General features: G+C 39.6%; 1 protein-coding gene and 1 long non-coding RNA gene across 3 annotated transcripts in view; one reads left to right on the top strand and one right to left on the bottom strand.

The window, feature by feature from the left end:
• Positions 1-14,914, bottom strand: part of LOC101170199 (cytosolic 5'-nucleotidase 1A) — a 37,134-nt gene extending 22,220 nt beyond the window's left edge. The window contains exons 1-2 of one of the 2 annotated variants that reach the window (XM_020707370.2): positions 14,004-14,913; positions 9,652-9,696 (exon numbers count right to left, since the gene is read on the bottom strand). In XM_020707370.2, the coding sequence (XP_020563029.1) occupies positions 9,652-9,696; positions 14,004-14,276 (318 nt within the window). In that variant the 5' untranslated portion in view covers positions 14,277-14,913. Of the gene's footprint in view, positions 1-9,651; positions 9,697-14,003 lie in introns of both variants that reach the window. The other variant, XM_004074406.4, reaches the window with a different exon arrangement.
• On the top strand, positions 9,704-11,961 carry LOC105355152. The gene is made up of 3 exons (XR_002291250.1): positions 9,704-10,149; positions 10,221-10,315; positions 10,396-11,961. It is a non-coding gene; the product is annotated as an uncharacterized LOC105355152 (long non-coding RNA).
• Positions 14,915-18,577: the final 3,663 nt, after the last annotated feature.

The following is an 18,577-nucleotide window of genomic DNA, read 5'->3' as shown; positions in this document are numbered from 1 at the left end:
TGGGGGTGCTTCCAGACTCCTGTTGGCTCATCCGTGCTCCTGTTCCTGACCGTTTACCTCGCCTTTGCTCCCGCTCCTTCACCTGGCTGTGGATCCTGCCTCTGGCTCATCTCTGGCTCGTCTCTGCTCTGTACCTGACCGAGTACCTCGTCTCTGCTCCTGCTCCTACACCTGGCTGTGGTTCCTGTCTCCGGCTCGACTCGCGCCTTTGACTGTCCCCACAACCACGGCTGGATGAAGCTCGTCTGCTGGACTTTTATATATGTAGTTGTAGATTTAGATAAGTTAATTCTTCTCTAAGAGTTCTGGTAAATCGCCTGTCCGTCCTGGGGGAGGATCCCTCCTTCATGTGGGCACCCTGAGGTTTCTTCGTTTTTTCCGGAATCCGGTTTTTTTGGGAGTTTTTCCTTACCGCGAAGGGGGGTCTAAGGGCAGGGATGCCAGTATAGCTTAGTCAGTTTGTTAGTTCATTTTAGTATTTTTCTATTGAACTCTTTGTATTCGTGATCCTTTTGATTTCATGTTTTACTTCGAAGCCCATCGAGACGACTGTTGTTGTGATTTTGGGCTATACAAATAAAATTGAATTGAATTGAATTGAATTGTTAAAGTGTCTAGGATAGCACAAGGGTTACTCATCCGCAGACAGCCATCATGAGGGCAGTTGTGACAAAGGTATTCATTGCAATAATGTTCTAACATTTGAAACAATTTATTGTTCAAACTGCTTAGATTTATTCAACTTATGTCCAAATAGTAATAACAGATCACTTCAAAAGTAATCCCCTATCTTACAAGGTTACACTGTCAACATTGTGATTCAAGAAAGGATTCCTTGATTACATTTAAATTATTTTTTCATTATTTCTGTAAAAGTACAAAATGTAAAAGGACAAATTTACCATAAAGTATCTCACATTCAATTGAGGGGGAGTATGGATTAAAGTGTTTGATGATATCAAAGTTTCACATTGGGATCTATTATCATATTTTTTCCAGTGGTCTTTTAATCATGCTCATGCCGTTTTTAGCCAGAATCCTGTGTCGTTTTCTGGAACATAGTTTCTGTAGAGCAGCAGGAGTGCATTAGAAATTTGCAGCTGAATTGCAGGCAGGACTGTTGGCGCATAGTAAGCCTGTCTTCGTTAACCATCATCCCATTGTCTATGTTCTCTCCCTCTAGTTTACAGCCTATCACAACCCCAACCTAACATTAGCGGCGCAACAGAAATGGTGAGCAATATCAGAGCTATCCAGCTGTACAGTTCTGATCCAGATTCCAGCTCAGACGAGGAAAACAAAGACGTTCATGGATCTGTTTGTCTGACAGTGGATGATCAGAATGGCGCGGAGCAGGGAGACTGTGGCCCACAGAGTGTAATTATATGTCACTGCTACAAGCTTGCCTTTGACTTCATTTTCTCATCTCGTCTTGATTCACGATTTGAATAAACAAATACTCAAAAATGCAGTTTTTTTCCTCCTCCATGGAAAAAATGCAACAAGAACATGTTTAAAACACAGAAAATACCATTTTTTTTATCAGAGTAGGTCTTGATTATTACTAATAATACTCTGTATGTTTGATCTGAAAACAAAGGAATAGCACTTTGAGAAGCAACCCTCAGCTTTAGTTTATAGAACATAAAGAAAACAAAAAGAAAGCAAAGATCAGAGAAGCAGAGGCTTTTATGAACAACTGAAATAAAAATGCTGCTTAATAAAAGAGGGTCAAAATAATCTGTACCAGATTACAACAACAAGAAGGAGCAACTTTACCTAACACACAGAAATCAAACTGAAGTGTTTGAGTCTGTGAAGGCCAACATAAAATTTAGCTTACTGATTTAAATCCTTGACAATTCAGAAAAGCTTTAAAGTGACCAACCAGAAGAAAAAGGTTTTGTTTGAGGAATGGATTTAACGCCAGTAAGGCTTGCTGCTTTCAACATTTGCATTGCAGCTAACTTGCTCAGCCATTTTCGCAGCGGAGGGATACAGAGACCTAAGTCGCTATGACTCCCCCTTTAAAAAAACAAAACAAATTCGGAGACCACTACAGCTGCAAATGCCCCTATAATTGAAGGGGTAGGGGTAGAATTTGGACACACCGGGTAAAAGGGTGCAGCAGGACAGGGGTGTCCATCTCCAGGCTGCTTTTCTGCTTGTTTTCCAGACATTTCTATCCCCCCTGCTGCGTCTCACCTGGATCAGGTGAGTTCCACCAGCAAGAAGCTGCAAACAAAGATGACTGACAAAAAAAAAAAAAACAGAACAGCGATGTCTTAGGAGCTGGAGCAGGAGACTCCTATAGAGCAAGGACAAAAAAAAAAAAGATTTGAATAGAGTGAAGTCTGCTGTTTCCATGGAAACCCAGAACATCCTCCAGTGTTTCTCTTTGTCTTTGCACACACTGATTTTCAGGCCTAAAATATTTTCAGTGTTATAAAGTTTAAAGTAGGGTTTAGGTATTTAAAGCCCAGCAAGAAGCAGCAGTGTCCCGTGGTTGTTGCGTTTTAAAACAACACATTTTTCAACAAAGCCCCCACCTCACAAACTACGCAAACTCATAGGTAACAAATGATGCAGTTTCTCCTTTTACCGCTGCTGGTTTCAGAAGGGAGCAATTTCCTGTTAACTCTAATATTGATGAGACAGACTTAACACCAAAAATAAAATATTTTTCAGCCTCCTTGAATCATTTTTACTACTGTTCATTGGTTATGTGGATGAACCTAACAAACTTAATTGCTTTTGGTTCCGCCCCTTTGCTCGTTTCAGACAACAGAGTTGAGTGGTGTTCCCTCGTGGTTCACTTTTTCTGGTCTCGATGTTTTGCAGATTTATTTTTTGTGCGAATGTGCTTGCTGTATATTTTACAGCGCACTCTGTTTTGTATCCTGATTGGCTTTTGACAATCGCCATGTCATGTCCTGCATTCACTTTGGTACATTTCCATAAATCGTCAATCGTGATCAGAGCTTTGTTTTCTCTCTGTAATCTCTGATTTCTTCTTCTATGAAGATCTTGAGAGTTTTAGCAAGAAAGAAAAGTGTGAAAATGTTCATTAATGCGTGACGAAGAAATACTTTGTGTGTAGTGAGGAGTTTACAGCCTTAAACATTTATAATCCTACAAAGTGGATTTCGCCTATTGCAGGTTTTACTTTTAGAATGTAAATCCAGCAATAAACAAAGGATCACTGTAACTCCAATCTAAGTGGCCCCACCACCTCTGGCTTCAAAATACTATTCAGACTCATCAAATGTACTTTAAAACCTGCTTTTGGGGTGTCCACATGCAGGCGGGCTTGCTTTGCAGTCCGGCAGGAAATCTATGTATCGAGACATCTGCCTGATGTGTTCTGGTTATAATGGCTGCACATTTGTAAATAGGCCACAGGCTGGAAAAAGCACTGAACCATTGTTTCTGTATTTAGCCATGTTCCAAACAAACACACACTGCCTACTTACCTGCTAAGAAACTCACATGACTCTGTTGCCTCATCTAACATTTAATAAAGGTTGGTTTAGGTGAAACTTTTTCATTAACTGGTGACAGAAACGAAAAAAGTGCACAAACTATGACTAAATACATAAATCTGTTTATTCTGATGCATTTAAAAAGTTCATTTAGTTACATTTAGGTTTATTATTTGCTGCTAAACTCATGTTCATAGCAGTAGAAACACCAAAGCCTTCATAGATGCTTGTGCCTTTAAAACGTACTCAGTGTTCTACTTTATTTCTGTTCCCTTGTTGCCAACAGAAGTCCAGACAACTGTTAATGGATTCAAGTAGTTAGGGCTTCATTTCCGACATAAATACAATATTTAGGATGTTCATGAAACCAAATCTGTGAATGCAAAAAAAAAATAAAGTTTTACTTTCAGATATTCCTGCTGTGGTTAGCTAAACACTCCATTTTCTCCTAAAAAGAACATATTTATATATTTTAAGCCTACTCTCCTTACCACATTGAATCAGTAAAAGACTGAAAAACGCTGTTCTAGTGACTCGGTTAGGCTTAAGCATACTATGAAAGCTAAAAACTCATCTTTTCCAAATGGCCTATTCACTTTAACATTAACCTTTTCACTTTTTTATATATTTTTTATTTAATTTTGTATTTATTTAAATTGTTGTTGTTGTTTTAAGTGTGTATTCCATTTTATACTGTATACATGCTGTGCGGCGACCTTGAGTGCCAAGAAAGGCGCCTTATAAATAAAATGTATTATTATTATTATTATTATTATGACATCACAGACCGAGAACTAAGTGGAAAAAAGAAAGCTCCTCCTCGTTTAATCTCCATGGTGTTTGCTGGATCTCTGGAGTCATCAAAGCTGTTGCAAAGCGTGACTCCACTCCAACTCCAAGCGGCTATGACCAGAGCGGTAACATCTGAAAAAGTTACTCAAATTATTCATGTTTGCATCTGGTTAAAGTTCACACATGTAGGCTACTTGTAAAGATAATCATCTGTTGATTTTAATTCAAATTAAAAATAAAATATGCGGTTTAAATGCTTTAGTCCTTTTTCTGATTCATGTAGGTATCTCTGCAGCAGCGTCTTCTGGTTGCTCATGCAGGTCTTTGTTCATGTGGATCAAAACTGTAACTAAAGAAGTAATGAAAGCCTGATCCAAATGTAATCTTTAATGGTGTGATCAGAAGCTGGCTAAGCTAAAGCTTAGTGTTCAATGCTTCTAGATCAGGTTTGATTCTGAAGGTTTCAAAATTAAGGATGACTGACAGTTTAAAAGTGTTGTCACGATTCAGCGTTTTTGAAGTTTTTATCCTCAGTCCATAACAGAATAAATCAGGCCTTCTCTGTTTCTGGTCTCCTTTTAAATCATTTCCTGCTCAAGATTTCTGATTATTAAAGAGATCCAAAAAGTTTTCTTTTAGTCAGAACTCTGACTCGATTTTGGTATGTTCAAGAAAAAGAAAACCATTCAAATATTTTCTTACTCTCCTTTGATTTATAAACGGAGTTTGTTCCCATAAAACAGCCTTTTAACCCTCGTGCTATCCTAGGCACTTTAACATTGGGAGTTGGGTCATCTAGACCCACTAGACAGTGCTCTGAACCTTTTTTCTTCAATGATTTGTGATCTTCACTGGTGTCCATGGATTACATGAAATCTTTCCACCTTTATCCACCTTTGTCATGGTAGGGAGAACACGTCAATGGAAGGGTGGGGGGGGGGTCATCTAAGATAGCACAAGGGTTACATGCTAACCCATAGAATGCATGCGGTCGAGAGTTTTAAAAGAAGAGAAAAAAAGAAAAGTTCGCTATCCATTTAACATTTCTAGTGTGAAATCAAACAGATTTGGTGTGTGTCCACCTATTATTTAACTACAAGATGTCTATTAGATAATGAATACAGTAAACCCTTGTTTTTCGCGGGGTTACGTTCCAAAAAGAACCCGTGATAGGCAAAATCCGTGAAGTAGAAACCTTTGTTTTTTTAACTATTATTATACAATTAAATACTCTATTATACATTGAAAAGAAAGAACAAACCAATTTACAGGCTCAAGCATTTGTTTCACAAATAAAAGTAATTTAGAAACCTTTTTTTCTACAAATAACTTCTGTACTGTACTGTCAAATAATAATTTTAATGAATGTGAACAGAAGGCTTCAAATTACGGAGATTAGCCCCGCCCACCACGACCCGAGTAGTTGGATTAAACGGGAGAAAATTTAAAATGATCATGAAAAAAATACAAAGTACAGTGGGACAAATAGTGACTCAGGTGTATTTCACTGGTCTTCAGACTGAGCCTCTGCATCCTGACTCCACTCTGCAGTGTTTTCTTCTTCTGAAGCACGCGGTGCAGCTGTGTTTGTTCGGGAGAAGAACATAGTGATTGACAGCTGTTGTCGCTCTTTTTTCTGCTTTGCAAAAAGATCCTTATACACCGACATGCCACCATCAAGAGAATTTGCACGTACGTAATGTAAATTTAGCAAGCTGATTTACGTACGTGTACATATTAAACTGCAAGGTTATTGACGCACAGGTAGAGAAGAAGCGGAGTGACTTTTAGCCAATCAGAATGCAGAACACAATGCACGATGCAAATCCGTGAAGTAGCGAAACCGTGAAAAGCAAACCGCGTTTTAGCAAGGGATCACTGTATACATCTATTGTAGACTCTGTTGTGTTGCTCTATTAGAGGTCTACCAATAGTGTTCTGCACATAGAGGTCTCCTACTCATACTACCTGTAGACATCTAATCTTGGGATATTACTAGATGTGTATGAGAGTATTTTATGAAATATGTACAAGAAATAAATCAAGGCTGATGTTGTCCACACATGCACCTCCATGTGTGGACAACATATTCATTAGGAAGAACCCAAAACAGCACATTTTCCTTCTTCGACATCTTACAAATCAAAATCCAACTTGGTGACTTTGTAAACACACAAAAATGCCCTAAAACAGGGGTTTGCAACCACATGCAACTTTTTGAAACCTTCCATTGTGGCTCTTTGGCTTTAAAGAAAAATAAATAATGGTTTTGTAGTGTTGGTTCATTTGTTTAAATTAATTAGGTCTTGTCATTTCTGTTTAGATTTTTAACTTGTCATGTAACTGAGAGCAATGATGGTATTAAATGTAATCTACTGTAATCTACTGTGGATTATTATTAGGATGAGTTTAAAGCACATTTTCTTATCTTCTGTTGCACAACAGTCTAGTTGCAGTTCAGATGTAATGATCCTAAAGCATAGAATTGCATTTACAGGTATAGTTTAGAAAACATGTTCTGCAGCAGGAGGATGTTACTTGACACACTTATTTGGGTGTATTTTATTTTGAAAGGAATTTATGTGCTTCTGTTAAAGTAATATAAGATAAAAAATTTTATATACAGAAAAAATATAAAACTTTATGTTTCTATCAGTGTAAATATTTTAAAGCTATCTTATAAATTAGTAGATAAATGGGAGCATTTATTTTATTCTAGTAAATGTGTCAAAAAGTTCTCCAAAAGACTTAAAAATATCCCAAGATTAGACGTCTACAGGTAGATGAGTAGGAGACCTCAATATGCACAACACTATTGGTAGACCTCTAATAGAGTAACACAATAGAGTTGTCTTAGATATCCAGTAGGCATCTGCAATAGATTTTTATTAGTTATCTAAAAGACATGTGCTAAGTGGCCTAGGCCTGAAAAATGGCCTATTTACATTGTGCAAAACATTAGTGTTGGGTTGATAAAATCAAACAATCAATCTGAATCGATCTAAGCTAAATAGATCAATAATCAATCCATAAAAGTAGAGATTGATCTTTTATGCCTTTTCCGGTAACCTTAACGCATAACAACGCTAGAGCCAAAGCCTGCTAGCTTGATGCTAACAATGGAATTCCTATAAGGCTAATGCTAACACTTGTTAGAGCAGGGGTCAGCAACCTGTACCACTCAAAGAGCCATTTGGATCAGTTTCCCACTGAGATGAAAGCACAGGGAGCCGCAACACTAGGTGTGTTAAATTCAAGAGGGGCTACTGAAAAAAGTAAACACCCTGCCTAAGATGTAAATGTGCAAATCAATGAAAAATTAAACTAAATTAAACTTGCAAACATTTGTGAACATCAGAATGTTCACAAAATTTGGAATTAACAAATCACGTTGAGACAGACTCGTTTCTATTTTTTTTTTCTTTAAATCCAGTAAACCCAATGAGTAATGTTAATTTTATGGATGACAACTATTTTTTATTAGGAAGCAGCTGTTAGTTTGTCTGGAATCATAAGTAGTGAGTCTAAGCCCCGCCCCCGCCTCTCTACCTGTTCATTGTTTTCCCCCGCATGCAACCCCCCCCCCCCTCCAGCGTGTTCTACACAGACAGCGCAACATTCAGTCATCGTAGCAGCAAGGTGACAAGATAGTAGGGGCTTCCTGATGCAAATTTAAATAATTTTACGTGGCAATGGGTGGTTTTAGTCTAGGGGGGGAAAAGGTTTCATGTGTCACTATGAGATTACCACTGACTGTCTTTTTAGAAGGACATTCCATCCCATAACAGACTGGTCGGTGTTCACACCTGCAGACACGCGTTCATGCTGCTTTCTTCCTCCTGTCCCCTCGTGCTACCAGACGGTGTTAAAGGCACCGCGACTATCTGAGAACATGATGGTAATTTTACAAAACCACAGAGAGCCGCAGCACAGGGAGGAAAGAGCCGTTGCCGACCCCTGTACTAGAATAAAGTGCAAGGCTATAACGCGAGCTTCACCGAGTGGTCAAACCGAAACACCCTCTAGGAGAGGCAGAACATTTACTTTTCTAATGTGAATCAGTTTAGAGGCTTTACAATGTTAAAGATCTACACATTTTGTTGAAGCTCCACTGTCTGAGGAATCATGTAACACTGTATGGTGTTCACAATCTCACTGGTTTATTATTTCATTAATACATTTTACAGTATGTGAACTGTATCAGATTAATGTGTATAACATATATAGATTTTGAATGTATTTCTATACAAATATGTCTAAATGTGTAAACCGTATAAATTCTAAGTCGAATCGAATCGAGTGGATCCAAAAATCAACTTGATCCAGACTCTGGTGCATTGAATTCTGGATATTATTGCTGGTACCCAGCCCTACAAAACATGATTGGACTGCGATGTGACTGGACTTCATTTTGTCATTTGGTAGAGGTCTAAACAGCGAGGTGCAATAGATCTCTATGCATCAATGTCTATCAGATGTATATTGTTGATTATAAATAAACACTGAAATAGCCATGATTGAGAAATCTAGCAGATGGTTCCACGCCTAGAGGGAAGCAAACATTATGAAGCCAACAATAATTCTTTTGTCTGTGTTCTTAGAGGAACAGTCTATGCATTTTCAAATCAAAACTTAAAATACATCTGTTCAAACCTCCATGTTATCTATTTTTGGGCTTTTTTTGTTGATTTTTTATCATTGTGCTAACTTCTTACAAACACATAGTCCTTGGGTGCTTTGAAAGCTTAAAGTGCTTTAAATGTACAAAGTGAACAAAAGATTCCTTTAGAAAGTTTTGGTTTAGGTAGCTTTGCATTGGGAGATGTTGGAAACAAGATGTAACGGCTCATTTTCCAACATCAGAAGAAGTAAATCCCTTCTCATGCAGCAGCCACATCGCTCTTTAAGTAGCGTGTGGATATTAGCCATCATAAAAAGAGCCTAAGTGTCAGAAAAAAGCTGTAATATTGAATTGCTACTTTGAAAACAAACAGTCCCCTCATGGAACAGCCAGTGAGCCTCATAGTGGTGTTCAGAAAGGTTCTGGTCCAAAGCTGCTAAGGTCTGCACCTAATTTTAAAAGCAAAGCTGATAGCAGTTCAAAATTACCCAGCAAGCCCCTCTTCTCTTAAAAAACTGCAGTTTTAATGCAACATTTAGGACTGCATATCTATTGACCCATATTAAAAACACAGAGATAAAGAGCCACAGCTGTTGCGTCTTCATCTCCATCCAGCCTGTTGCAGCCAGAGCGGCATAAGTCAGCAGAACACGTGTGGCGAGGCTTCAGGTCAGGCCGGTGGTTAGTGACAGGGTTTGTGATCATGCAGGGAGGACAGCACTGATGGTTGCTCAACACTTTTCAGGACATACTTACAAAGAACACGGCTCCCTCCACCTTCCGGGCTCGTCTGCCTGTCACCTTAGCACAATGACAGTTTGGTTTCATTCACAGTTGACAGTTTTGCACAAACATCTGTTCAAAGCCTGGATCTGCCCAGGTAAGACATTCCTATGCCTCTGAGACAAAGGGAAGACTGTTGTGAAGCCATGGACGTTATTGGATGAGGGATATTTTCCTGACGAGGGTCTAAAGTGTGAAATTCTGTTCACAGTGAAGAACACAGTGCTCTCCGATAATTACCGACATTTGTACCAGACCTTTGGTGAAGCTTGTGCGTTCGAGTCAGTTTACTCTATGAATAACATGTCACACAGTCTGGACGCCGGCCCAGAATCTGAGATATGATACTGTACGTGTTAACGGCCTGTCCTACCCGGTGGGTTGGCTCCCACCATGAGACTCCTCTGCTCAACTGCACACAGGACCTTCTAGCTCACTGTCACTGTGATTATAGGGGGTCAAATAATTATGGTAAGAAAAACTGCTTTAAGACAGGGCTGGAGCACAGAAATCCACTTTTGAAACTTACCTTCTGTCTGCAGGGGCGAAGGAAAAAGGAGGAAGAAGAGGTGGGACAGATAAAGAGGAGAGAGTGAGCAGAAAGTGAAGGGAGGGCCAGTGGATATTTATAGATAAGGTAAAGGCCAATGACGATGTTTGAAGCTTGCCACACAGGGTAACCCTAACCCAGGCCCCTGTTCCTCTGTGAACTTCCAGATCAACCAGCGAGGGGAACAAAACATCCTGTCAGCCATTTATGTTTCAACTTCCTGTTCACAGCCTGCATGTGGGATGCAGCAGCTAGATACCTTCTCCTTCATTCAAGTCATTGAAAACTATATGATGTGGCTAAATCAGCAGGGCTGGAACGAGTATCCAGTTATTCAGATATTCATAATGTGCTCATTAAAAATTGAGTATGAATATTTAAGACGTCCAAGATCGCTAATTCACGATCTATATAAATTAAGTAGAGCATAGTTAACATACAGTTCAGGCTCAATGTTTTTTGCTCTAAAATTCAGAATTATGCCTTAAATCTAAAGTATAAACAAACAAACAAAAAAAGCCGAATGCGAAGCACTACAGTCACCAGAAGTAAACAAGCCTTGAAAATAAAGTGTAAGTAAAGCTTCCTTCCAATTTTCAAAGTATAACAATCAAGTGTCTTTTTGTAGTTAAAAAACGAGACTGAAGTTGCATTTATTGATAAGTTCTGAAAAAAATTGCTTTGACCCTCACACCGCAGCTTTAGTTCTAGATTTGACATTTTTTTGATTATGGTACCTCTTCAACAGATGATACAATTTCCGTAATTGCAGCAGATTCTGAAGTGGAGAAAATTTGCCTCATGCTGATATTCAGCACTGCACAGCAGTGAAATGCTTATGTAATCACAGTCAATCAGCTGGTTCTACCGCAGAGAGAAAAGCAGCTTTTTATACCTGCACTGACATGCAATGCCTTAGAAAGTGTTAAACTTGAGGAGTATGTGTACTATATATAAGTATTATACAGTATGTATTTTAAAATGTACTTGTGTCTAACGTGCTCTTCTGAAAGAGGGGATCCTAAGGTATATCCATGCCAAATGTGCCTCTTGCACCACAAAATGTACAATTACTTTATTAACCGGCTCCACTATAAAACATCCCAGCTGTGGAGAAGATGTGCTTTGAAGAATGGACCTAAACAGCAACTACACGGCAAACAGGCTGAAGACCTACAGCTTCGGGAAACCTTTGACCTCTGTCATTGAAACCGGGGTTACATTACAAAGTAGTGAGCTGCACTTCAATTATTGACCAAATCCTTATTTTCTGGGAGAGGCTGCAGAGACCCAGCTCAGGATGGAACAGATTCACATCATAGGTGTGTGAAAATGAACATGCTGTTATTATTGGCATATTTAGCAACAATTAAGCTTTCACTAAATTGTTAAAAAAAGTTGCAAACAAAACCAAAGTAGAGTCAAAGAGTTTCCTGTAGTAAAGAGCAATTATTACCAACTAAACGTGACTCATGACTACTAACTTCTAGTCATGAGTTCATCTTATCTCGACTGATGCATCTCAATCGCAGAGCGCAGCAGCAGTCCACCTGAGCATTAGCGCACCTGACACTAAAGTTATTTGGCTTCAACAATTGAGATATTTAAGGACAAATGTGTAAGTAAAAGTGAGGATGCGGTCATGCGACCTGTTGGTTTGTCCTATGCTGATTTGAAGCTAAAGTTTCAGCTGCATCCCCTTCTTCAGCATTAATCCTGGGCCTTTCCAAAAACAAAAAAAAAGACACGCCAAACACGGCTATCTTTCCAGAGCCGAGGATTTATCCATCACCTGTCAATCAATCAATAAATGACACCCTTTAGCACAATTTTGCTTAAAATATTAATCAGAAGGAAATGCCTTCAGTAGAAAAGCTTCAGGTATGTATAAGTATGTTTATTTAAGTTGTGAAGGTGCACTGGCTTCAATTCCATTTGTTTCAACCAGTCTAAAGTGAAAGAGCTGTCATTTGGTCAGCTCCAGCAAAAACAAGGGACTCTCTACTGCCATCTAGGGTTTGACATAGTAATGCAAAATAACACATCAAAACAGGTGGAGGCCTCGTCTGCAGAAGCTCTGCATTAGCTTGAATATGAACCAACACCTGCCTAATCATGGTTTGCTGAACAGAATCACAGCGTGGTTTCAGTATCCAAACGTCAACAAGATCAGTAGATAAATGAAGATTCAACAACACATGATCAGCTATTGTCTTTAGTTTTACTGCTGCCTATTTAACGGTAAGTCCTTATTGCTTGTGTCTTCGTCATTTTACTCATTCTTTCAATCCTGGTTAGGTCTGAAATGTGTTCTAAAACATGCTAAGCTAACATAAATGTGTGAATTCATTCACTCTACTGCATGAAGGGATGTTGCTGCTCCATTTCAGGCTGCAAAGGTTTTAAAGCAGCTGGTAAAAGCTTTGCTGTGAAGTTATATTTAGCACGTTGGGTCCGAGTCGATCTTTCAAAGCAGAACCAGATAAACAACAACAGAACTGGAGCGTCACTTTAGAAAGTTCACTGCTGGAGCAGATCTGGCTGATATTTTACATTCAGGAGGTTCAAAACTCCTTTATCTTGGTTTGAAATCATAGAAACATCATTTCTAAAGCCTGATTTTAAGATGATGGGGGACAAAATTACAGAATTTTAAATTGAATGCGAAAGTAAGAAGTAATCCTAATTTTAGACATGAAGGTTATCTGTTGCTGGAGTCAGCTTCTAATCCAATGTCACGGTCTTTAAAAAGACTCCAGATTAACTCCTCAGCCCTTCAGGGTCCAACAAAGACAAAAATGACAGAATTATTTCCTTTTCTGATGGTTTTGAAATAAAAAAAGAAAGATATCCAGAAGTAGTTGCAAAGTATTTCTCAGTGCCAACAGGAAACGAGACACAACTGTTACACAAAACTTTGATAAATATTTACTCATTTGTTTATTTTATCACCTCAAAATGTAAAGCAATACGTTTTCATCATTGAATATTTATTACCTTCCCTTTTCCCACAGAGACATTTTAAAATTTGGTCCACTTTAACAGATGTGGCAGATTAAAAAATAGTTACCAACTTGCTTATGTAGCCGTATGATCACATGCTCCTGAGTCCAGAGACGTGGTGATGTCATGATGTAACATTTAGGCTGATATTTAAGCTCCTTCACTGCCACACGTTTTCATTCTGAAAATATACTGCAGCAAACGCACTAATCCTCAGGCGGCAGAGATTACTCATCTTCAAGTTACTTTTAGCTCGAGTACTTTTCCTGCGGTTAGTGAACCTCACAGAGACCCTCTTGTCTGTTCACAGCTTTTGAATCTAGCAAACCACGTCGCTACATTTAGACTTTGATGCAAAGGCTTGTGGTCTGAGTGAGGTTTTGTCAGTTTCTTCCAGTGCATCAGGGAGATGGATGAGTTCAGTGGAAGCCTGTCAGCTGCGGTTTATTTATCTGGATCTTCTGAGACTTTGGGCCAACTGATTAAAGAAAGCTTTAAACCTGGTTGCCAAAGTTTTATTTATTTTTTATTTTTTGCAAGCATAGTGTCGTATTTTCTTTGGTTTTTCAAAGACACATGAAAATCATCCATGTTTTCTGAAATTTAGAAAGTCGCTCAAACCTGGAAGTGTGAAAAATCTTTAAGGAGAAGCATCAAAGCAGGAGAAATGACAGGAGAGAAGAAGAGGGACAAAAGGAGGGAAGTTTCCTCTGCCATCTTTCAGTCTAAACCAGAGGGGATCTACCTCCATGACAGGCTGATTGATACTCACCGGCTTCGGCTTGGTGGTTTGGTCCAGCTGCTTCTGGTCAAACTCTTTTTCCTCCCATGATCCTCTGCTCTCCCCATTGGATGAAGGGGAAACTTTAATATCTTGGACCTGTCCGCTCATCACCTGCACAGGGTCCAGACTCATCTTCACCATAGAGAGTCCCTCTGGTTGTGCACTCAGACCACTCAGATGGATGGGAACACTGTGTTCCCCTAAGACAAAAAAAAACCCTCCAACCAAATAAACAGACAGAGCTGCTGCCGTCTGCAGCATCTATGAAGACGGAGCAGTGATGTGTGTCACAGGCTGGATCAGGACCTGCATGCACGAGCCCTCGCCGGCCAAAGTCAGAAGAGCTACAGAGTTCCCTCCTCTTCCTCAGGTTCCTCACACCTTCTCCTGCGACTCTTCCTGAATCAGGATTATTTCTTTCAGCATCCCATCCAGAGGGCACGAACGCCACTCTCTGCGCCACACACGACTCCTCCTGTGCTGCAGCAGCATGCACCCATGTCCTGCAAGTGTGTTGCAGGCGGCCCATCTGCTGCCACCACGCCGGCCCCCCCTCCCTCAAAACTCTCTGTCCCATTCAATCACTTGCAAAGCTCCCTGCTTTAATTCATTCCCCTCCTGCTGACCAATCACGGGTCTGCTTCCTTATTCAGAAAGGCCACGCCTCCACTGTCCCCATGTTGACACTGCAGTTTAGCCGCCAGACTCTCAGGATGTTCCTGCTCTCACAGCCAATAGGGACCTGAATGACTGAATATTTATTCTGGAGTTTCAAGAGATGTTTGAGTTGGTGAGATGGGATGGAAAGACACCACTTGTTTGATAATCAGGTCATAAAAAAAGAGACCAACCTTCCTGTAAGTGTTTTTGTGAAGCACACCCCCCTCTGACTTGTTGACTCGGTTAGATATTTTGAAGAATCCAAATATCACATTTTTTCCCAGAATTTTCAGGAAAAAGTTGGACTGTTGGTTTAGAGAGAGAGTTGGAGGCCAAAATGGAAAACTAGGAGCAAATAACAGATGGCAGCATCATTCTACAGTTAAAAGCAGCAATTTTGAAATGCATATTGGTCGTGTTTTATGCAAAAAATTACTATTTATCTTGTTTTTTGGGGGAAAATTTAGGTTTTGATCTTTAGGTTCTATTTAAACACAGCAACAAGTGATTTAAGGACAGAACAAACGTTTTAAAGTCTATGAATTTGCTATTTTTTTTATCTAAATAAAGAAAAGGTTTGTAAAATGAATAATAATAGATATCTTTATTCATGTGTATTTTCTGGTTTGTGGTTTCCTCTGCCCCCTATAATTTCATGTCTTCCTTGGGGTTTATTTACTATTGAAATAATTTGTTCCTGTTTATATTTTTGAGTCCCTCGTTGTTTAAACCAACAGTTAAAGTATTTAAAATGGAGCTCTGCAGCCTGTTCATGTTAAATGTTCTTTTATTTTCACTCTTTTAAGCATTTTAAAATTCTTTTGCACCATTCTGCCTCATTTTTTGTCATCCCTTAAGTGGTGACAGCCTCCTACATATTCTCTCACATCTCTATTCTTTTCAGTTGCAGACAGTATTTTTCATGCTAAAGATACATTGTACCGGTTTGTTTAACACAGAAATACCTTCATACAAATGTTAGTTAAGCTTGTTCTGTTTTTTCATTTGTATGTATTATGAGTGTTGGTTTTATTGCAGTGGGGTTGCATGGATTCTGCTTCCATCAACTCTGAAAAAGTCAAGTCCAAATTTATCACTTAACTCCGGACATAATAAAAAAATCATACCCATCATCAAAAACCCAACCTGTCAATGGCGCAGAGACTGTAGAGGTTTTTAAGAAGGGGCTCAAGACCCACCTTTTTAATTTAGCTTTTAGTTGATTTTAACTGCTAATTTATTCTATTAGTTTTATTATAGGCTATATTCTATACTATATTTCATTTCATTTTATGCATCTTATTCTCAGTTTTTTTTTTTTAAATTTTTTTTATTTTATTTATTTATTATTATTTTTTTTTTATAAATCTTATAATTTTAGTATCTTATTGTGATTTTAGCCCCAGTGTTTCTTGTGGGAGTCTTTTCTGCCAGGGTTGCCGGCTTGCCCGGTGGCTGTTGTTGCAGTTCTTGCCCTTGCTGGGGCGGCTGGGGTTTAATTTTGCAGCCTCACGGCTGTAAAGTGGACCCTGGTGTTGTCCCGGTCTGGGTTGGCACTGTGGCGATGCTCCCGTGGCCGGGCTGGCCCCTGGTATGAAGAGATTCCCAAATGCCGTTTCCTCGCAGCAGAGCCAAGCCTTGTTTGTTTGCTTGTTTGTTTGTTTGTTTGCTTGCTTGCTTGCTTGCTTGCTTTTTTATTGATTTATTCATTTATTTATTTATTTATTTATTTTAACTTGCATTGGTAGTCAACATTCATTGTCGTGGGTCATGTGTTTTAATGGAGGGGAGTGGGAAGGGTGTAGGGTGGGTTGGGTTTTTACTGTAATGTTGTGTGTTTTTTGTTTTTAATGTTAAAGCGCTTCGAGCTGCATGAAATGCATGATAAGCGCTATTTTATAAATAAAGTTTGATTTGATTTGATTTGAATGGAAAATAAGAGAAGGAAGGATGTGCAGCAGGTCAAGGTGATAATTGACGGAAATGGAAATCTGTGGTGACAGATTCTACAAGCATGATGGAAAGATGGAAGAGAATGTTGACGAACTGATGAATGAGGAACATGTCAGAGAGCACAGAGAAGAAGAGGTTGTTTAGAAAAGATCAGGAAGGGTAAAGATGTGTGTTCATTGATTTGGCCCTGAACACAATGAAATCCTGCAACAGTAAATGTATTAAATCCTAAATTCCTTTCTGCAATTTTACCATACCAGAAAAAAACCCTCGATACCTGAATTTATTTCCAGCTATCAAAAAATAAAATTAGTACATTTATTACATTTAATAAAATAGGGCTGCACGGTGGCGCAGTGGTTAGCGCTCTTGCCTCACAGCAAGAAGGCCCCCGGTTCAAGTCCCAGCTGGGGGACGTGAAAAACTACATCAATGGGGGGCCTTCTGTGTGGAGTTTGCATGTTCTCCCTGTCCATGCGTGGGTTTTCTCCAGGATCTCCAGCTTCCTCCCACTGTCCAAAAACATGCTTCATAGGTTGATTGGCAACTCTAAATTGTCCATAGGTGTGAGTGTGAGAGTGAATGGATGTGTGATTGAGGATATTCTACCCTGTGACACGCTGGTGACCAGTCCAGGGCATCCCTTGCCTACGCCCAAGTGGCCGGGATAGATTAAAAAAAAAAAAAGATGAAGAAATGTGTTCAAATAATGATGATGAATTGAACAATGGAAATAAAAACATGGATGTTTGCATACTTTTTCACTTTTGGGTAAGTGCTTCGATCCTCTTTTCATCTATTTTCAAAGCGTACCTTTGGTCTGTTTTTAGTCAAAATCCAAAAAACCTGTGTCATTTCTAGGACATAGTTTCTCTAGAAATTCACCTGTTAATTGTGGGTGGGACTGTTGGCACAGATTCAGCCTGCCCTCATTTTCCATCATATCTTTGTTTATAGACTCTCCCACTATAGTTTACCGCTCCTCACACCCCAAACCTAACATTCCCGTTGCTACAAATATGGTGGGCAATATCAGATCTATCCCGCCGTCCAGTTCTGATCCAGATTCCAGCTCAGACCAGGAAAACAAAGACGTTCATGGATCTATTTGTCTGCAGGTGGATGATCAGAATGGAGCGGAGCAGGGAGACTGTGGTGATTGTAGTATGTACATAACAATTAACCCCCCCCCCCCCCCCCATCTCCTCTTGATTCACTACAATTTGAATAATGAAATAACCAGTGCTAACCACTGCATGGTGGCGCAGTGGTTGAGCTTCTTGCCTCATAGCAAGAAGGCCCCCGATTCAAGTCCCGGCTGGGGGACCTGAACCAGAACATCGATGGGGGACCTTTCTGTGTGGAGTTTGCATGTTCTCCCTGTTCATGCGTGGCTTTTCTCCGGGGTCTCCAGCTTCCTCCCACTGTCCAAAAACATGCTTCATAGGTTGATTGGCAACTCTAAATTGTCCCTAGGTGTGAGTGATTGTGACCCTGTGACAGACTGGCGACCTGTTTAGGGTGTCCCCTGCCTTCGCCTATAAGTGGCTGGGATAGGCTCCAGCAGCCCTGTGACCCCAAAAGGGAACAAACGGAAGAAGATGAATGAATGAAAAAAAAAATACCCAGAGATGCATTTTCAATCCTAATAAGCAGAAAATGTGTCTTAATTCGTTTTTGCTAATCTCAGGAAGTGAAAGCATCCAGCTAGCCACGTAGCCAATCGTTTGCCCTGTTGTTACACTACAGTTAGATGTCGAGATGCATTATGAGGTCTGTGTGATGCATGGTGGGATATGTAGCATGTAGCCTTCTAGCCTTCGGATGTAAAGTGACTGCTAACAAGTATGATGCTTTTGTAGAGCTTTTAAGAATAAATAAGTCTGATCTCTAAACATCCTCCGCATCTTCAATGCAAAATAATAAGACACACACAGACAGAAATGTGA

The sequence above is a fragment of the Oryzias latipes genome, chromosome 11, assembly GCF_002234675.1.
Source record: "Oryzias latipes chromosome 11, ASM223467v1".
Taxonomy (NCBI): Eukaryota; Metazoa; Chordata; class Actinopteri; order Beloniformes; family Adrianichthyidae; genus Oryzias; species Oryzias latipes.
Note: the sequence above shows the minus strand (reverse complement) of the source record. Positions and strands in the feature narration are given on the sequence as shown.